Below are 5,327 nucleotides of genomic sequence, written 5' to 3'. Positions count from 1 at the left end.
ACGCCCTTGAGGATGTTTCCAAAATGAAATTTTCGCTCTGCGTATTGATATGAAACTTCCTGGCAGATTAAAACTGAGACTGTAACAAAGGTTCTTTGCCTTTCATAGGTAAGTGCTCTGCTGACTGAGATACACAAGCATGACTTCCGAGCCGTCCCCACAGCTTTACTTCCCCCGATACAGAAAGATACCAAACTCAACTCTCGGTCCAGTAGACAGTTATAATCTGCCAGGAAGTTTCGCCTCTGCTCAGGTTTCAGCTGTTGTCTATACGAGAAAGCCAGTCGTTCCATTTTAAAATCTGTTTGTTGTGCAGTTCTTCTGGATGGCCATGTGCCTACCCTTCTTGCCACGCTGTTGTCCTTCAACCACATCGTCATCATTTATCTGTTGCACTTCAGACTGGGATCACTGTGTGACCTGCCAGTGTGCTGCTCCCACGTCCATCAAGGCAGTAACTCAAGACTTCTCAAAGCCATCTCGTGCACATTCTCTAGGCATACCGTTTTGGAGACTCCTTTAGATAAGCGCCAATGACACCCAGTATCTACTGTAAAACTAAAACTAAACTAAACTCCTCCTGAATAGACCATAAAATCCCAACAGTACCAACTAGCTACCATGTCATCCTCAGCTCACAGGTGGGGAATAGCTACCATGCACTCACATAATTCTTCATCTACAAGAATGACTTTTTTTCTTTGGTGGCAATAAGATAAACGCTAAAATTTTAACCAACATATCCAATGGGCTTTAAATTACTTGACTACCTATATGACTGATTTCAAACAACGTTTTCACGTAGTAACATTTTGGATCTCCGAACCCCCCCTCTCTTTGTGTGAGTGTGTGAGTGTGTGTGTGTTTTTTAGATACGTTGTGGAGGTCATGTTCATGAATCCTGACTGAGGAGCAGAAACAGATGCTGGCTGGGAGGCTGCACATTGCTGCGTCACAGGGTCAGACCGGCGAAGTGCGGGCACTCCTGGATGCGGGGTCGCCAGTCAACGCGACAGACGCCAGTGGCGACACTGCCCTGCATGAAGCAGTGATGAATGGCCACGAAGAAACTGTCAAGTGCCTGATTGATGCCGGAGCAGGTGTCAACGTCAGGGACTCGGATGGGATGACGCCTCTGCACTGGGCTGCATGTAGAGGTGGCGAGCAGCACATTGTACGGATGCTACTGGCGGCATCAGCGTGTGTAGACGTCCAGGACGACGCGGGGGAGACTCCACTCCATGTGGCTGCCAGATGGGGGTGTGCATATGAAGCGAAGGCACTGCTGCTGGCCGGTGCAAGGAGGGGCATAAGGGGTAACAGTGGGCAGAAGCAGACACAGTACAACTATTTAGCACTCAACAAATCTTGTGATTAATGCTTTTTATCTAAATTCTTCTTGTATTGCATAAAAATTTGCTGTTAATTTTTTTAAAGTTTGAAACACAATACCTCTTAAGGGCCACACATCAAAGAAATTTTAAGAGGGGGTTGGCACAAATTTTAATCTGTATTACTATACAAGGACAAGTCATTGCTTATCACATGATACTCTAATGAATGGTCAGACAGATACAGGACATACATAACGTATAAAGAGGAAAAGTTTTTATTAAAAGTCTCTAAAAGCTCTTGACTGACATACTTCAGATTTGCACCTGATACTCTCATCAGTATTTAGTTGGATATATACTATGTACCTCATTCACAATTATAACATATAAATGTTTCTGTAACATTTACAGGGGAAAGGAGGTTACCAAGCATCTCGAAATGTTCTCAACTGATATAGTTCAAAGTCTTACACAATACTTCCACGAACTATTGAATGGACATAGGCTATATACTTTTCATGTATATAACATACAAATATACTTTTAATCTATAAGGGGGAAATGTTGTTGCCAAAAATCTTCACTGTATTACACCAAATATTTACATGATACTCTAATAAACAATCAATTTTAACATATATGATACATAAATATATTTACCAAATACCTGGAAAAGTTCTTGAGTGAATTACTTGGAATTTATGCACAATGCTCTAATGAACATTAAAAGGGGATACTTTATTACCAAAACCGTCGAAAAGTGCTTGACCGATTTATTTAGAATTTCTATATTAAACCCTAACAAACATTTTGTCAGGTACAGGTTACATATTTTTCTAAATGGCAACATGTAGGTTTTCTGTTAAAACCGACTGTGTGAAAGAGAATCGTGTGCTGTACTGTGAAAATGTGTTGTTTCGGTATCTTTCCCATAGTTTGAACTACAATAGGGGGGCATGTAACCCATTAGACAAATTGTTTCTCCCTTATATATTCTTTCTCTTTATGTATAATTTGAAAGACAAATTGTGTACACAGTATTGTACTGTCTTGTTTTCTTCTTCGCCATCGTTTTTACAGAAACAAGAAACTGGTATTTATGGCTTATCGGCTTATTATTAGGAAAACACTACAGAATCTTTAACTTTGTAATTCTAACCACTCACAAATTAAAACCATGCCAAAGACTGTCATTAAAGCTACTGTCTTCACAGATCCAGCATGGGGACAGGTGTCTCTAACACCCTGTATACCAATGGTCTCAACTAGCGTACATGTTCATTTTAAGTGGCTTCAGTTCCTAATCGAGGTTTTGTTCTCAATAACAATAAACAAGGTTTGAGCTCAGAAAGAGGGGTAAGAGGACAGAGAAGTGGAAATAGACATAGAGGGCGGAGGAGGAGGTGGGGAGGAGGTCATGCACACAGAGGGGCGGGAGAGGAGTGGGAGATGGACAAAGAGAGAGGGAGTAGGAGATGGACAGAGAGAAGAGGCGAAGGAATTTAGGTTATACATCAAATTCCTACTCATATTTAGCAATTAAGAAGTACTGCCATGTCCTCTGGTCAGCTATGGGAAAAAATAACTTACTTCAAAAACGATTCAAATGGCTCTGAGCACTATGGGACGTAACTTCTGAGGTCATCAGTCCCTTAGAACCTAGAACTACTTAAACCTAACTAACCTAAGGACACCACACACATCCATGCCCGAGGCAAGATTCGAACCTGCGACCATAGTGGTCGCGCGGTTCCAAACTGTAGTGCCTAGAACCGCTCGGTCACTCCGGTCGACTAACTTACTTCGCTCACCTGATATGGATTCGTCAGCCTGTAAACAAACTGCATTCAGATGCACAGTCCACAGTGTATTTCTTTTTTTTTTTAAAGAATACCCACTCGATTCGTAGTGTAATCTGAAAACTGTGCTCTGACTTTGCTTCACCTCAATACTCTCTTCAGATCCTACTTGTAAATCGTTTAATTACGCAAGCTGAATATCGGCATTGAGTAAACAAGTGGAGGGTTTATTCATCAGTTCCGTAGACTCCCGACGAATTCACGGAGAAACTACTAATGTATTTCACAGGAAACGGTCACTGTACACATCTGACCAGTCGGTTCTGCAGCAGCGATGTGTTTGAGAATCAGCAGCTGGGAATGCGTCTGCACTAAGGCTCTCCGACTGCGTTCGTTTATGTTTGCAATCCTGAGTTCGAATTCTTTATTTACATTTGGGAGTTGGTGTGGAGAAAGGCATATATGTATTCTCTTTCCTCGTGGTTTCTCGGCATTAGCGTCTGTATTGGCCAGCTTGCATTGTTATGTGTTTTCGTACAACATACGCGAAGTTTGTAAGGTGGCAGTACTCACACATCTGCAGTTAGGAGACAGGTGATGTGCGTTGGCTACTGGAGGGAGACAGGGTGCTGTGTAAAGGTATAATCGTAGGACAGCAATGCCTAAGAAGCCAGCATTCAGATACGCAGTACAGGAATCACACGGACAGTGACACTGAGGTGCTGTGTGTCGTTTACTAGTAAGGCCTCTGCAGATTCTTAATGTCATCACGTCGCTGGAAGAGTCGAATCCCGTTCTGAAGTTTGGCAGATTTTGTACAGGCTTCTCAATTGGAGGTTAACAATCTGCACTTGATACACAGAAAGAATCTGGATTAATTCTGTGTAGAGATAAATGGAAGGCCACTTCGCTTGTTTACAAAAATGGTCGCAGCTCATATGTCGCCCGACTTTTCGCTACAGGAAAAATAGGTATAGCCACTGCTATTTTTAGAATTTATAATGCACCTGATAAGACTGCAGCTTCTCTGTTTGAGTAAATACTATGCTTGCAGTCGTGTTGTGACATGACTTCCCAGTGCACCACACTGAATGCGACTCCAAAAACGCCGAGTCTGGGGATGCGACATGCAGTAAATTAGCACTATATCAAACACTTCTATGGATAAAGCTTTTCTGTTGCTTCTTTCTTCTGTATAATTTTAGTGAACTACAGTGTTAATCAGATGTACGATAGGTAGGGTATAGTGTAACACGGCGTACTCCACTGTCTCTCTTTCCAAGCATTAAACCCGACTGGCGGGCTCTGCTGGTTAAGCAGATGTGGCACGTTAATTTCAAGAGGTTGCCAGATGCCCTTCCTTCCGCCCCCCCCCCCCCCCCCCCCGGGGAGGAATTAGCGTAGCACAACCGTCTGCGTCTAGTGTAATCCGTGGAATAGTGCCAACGTGTTGAGATGTCTGCGAACCGTGTAACTGAGGCGGAACGTGGGGACCAGCCCGGTATTCACCTAGCGGGATGTGGAAAACCGCCTAAAACCACATCCAGGCCAGTCAGCACACCTGTCCTCGTTGTTAATCCGCCGGTCGGATTCGATCCGAGGCTGGCGGGCCTACCCGAGCCTAGGAAGCAGAGCGTCAGCGCTCTCGGCTGCCCTGCCGGGTTGAATATGGCGTACTCCACTGCGGAGTGAAAATTCATTCAGACAACTTCCTCCACACTGTAGCTAAGCCATGTCTCTGCAATATCGTTTCTCCTAGGAGAGCTAGTCATGCAAGTTTCACAGCAGAGCTGTTGTGTTTGGAAGGTAGGAGATGAGGCACTGGTGGAAGTAAAGCTGTGAGGACGGATCACGCGTCATGCTTGGGTAGCTCAGTCAATAGAGACCCAGCCTGAGGAAGGCAGAGCACCCACGTTCAACTCTCGGTCCAGCACACAGTTTTAATCTGTCACGCAAGTTTCATACCATTGTTTGACTTGCACTTGCGTTTGCGTGCTGTTTTGCACACAAACTACTTTTATTGTTGAATATTTCTCGTGTGAGCTATGGAGTGGTCAGACAATAATGTAACACTACTGTATAAGGGAAACACGCTCAACAGAAAACAGTCGGAACACTAAAAAGCCCAACCAGAGACATAAGAAAGATTATAAATTCATTAGATGCATCCTGTTAGGAGAGAACAGTCTCAAGA

General features: G+C 43.6%; 1 protein-coding gene across 1 annotated transcript; it reads left to right on the top strand.

The window, feature by feature from the left end:
- Positions 1–922: 922 nt before the first annotated feature.
- Positions 923–1,378, top strand: LOC124719671 (ankyrin repeat domain-containing protein 65-like). The gene has a single exon (XM_047244882.1). It carries the CDS (start codon positions 923–925, stop codon positions 1,376–1,378), a length of 456 nt encoding a protein of 151 aa, XP_047100838.1.
- Positions 1,379–5,327: the final 3,949 nt, after the last annotated feature.

Source organism: Schistocerca piceifrons, chromosome 11, assembly GCF_021461385.2.
Source record: "Schistocerca piceifrons isolate TAMUIC-IGC-003096 chromosome 11, iqSchPice1.1, whole genome shotgun sequence".
NCBI classification, from domain to species: domain Eukaryota; kingdom Metazoa; phylum Arthropoda; class Insecta; order Orthoptera; family Acrididae; genus Schistocerca; species Schistocerca piceifrons.
Note: the sequence above shows the minus strand (reverse complement) of the source record. Positions and strands in the feature narration are given on the sequence as shown.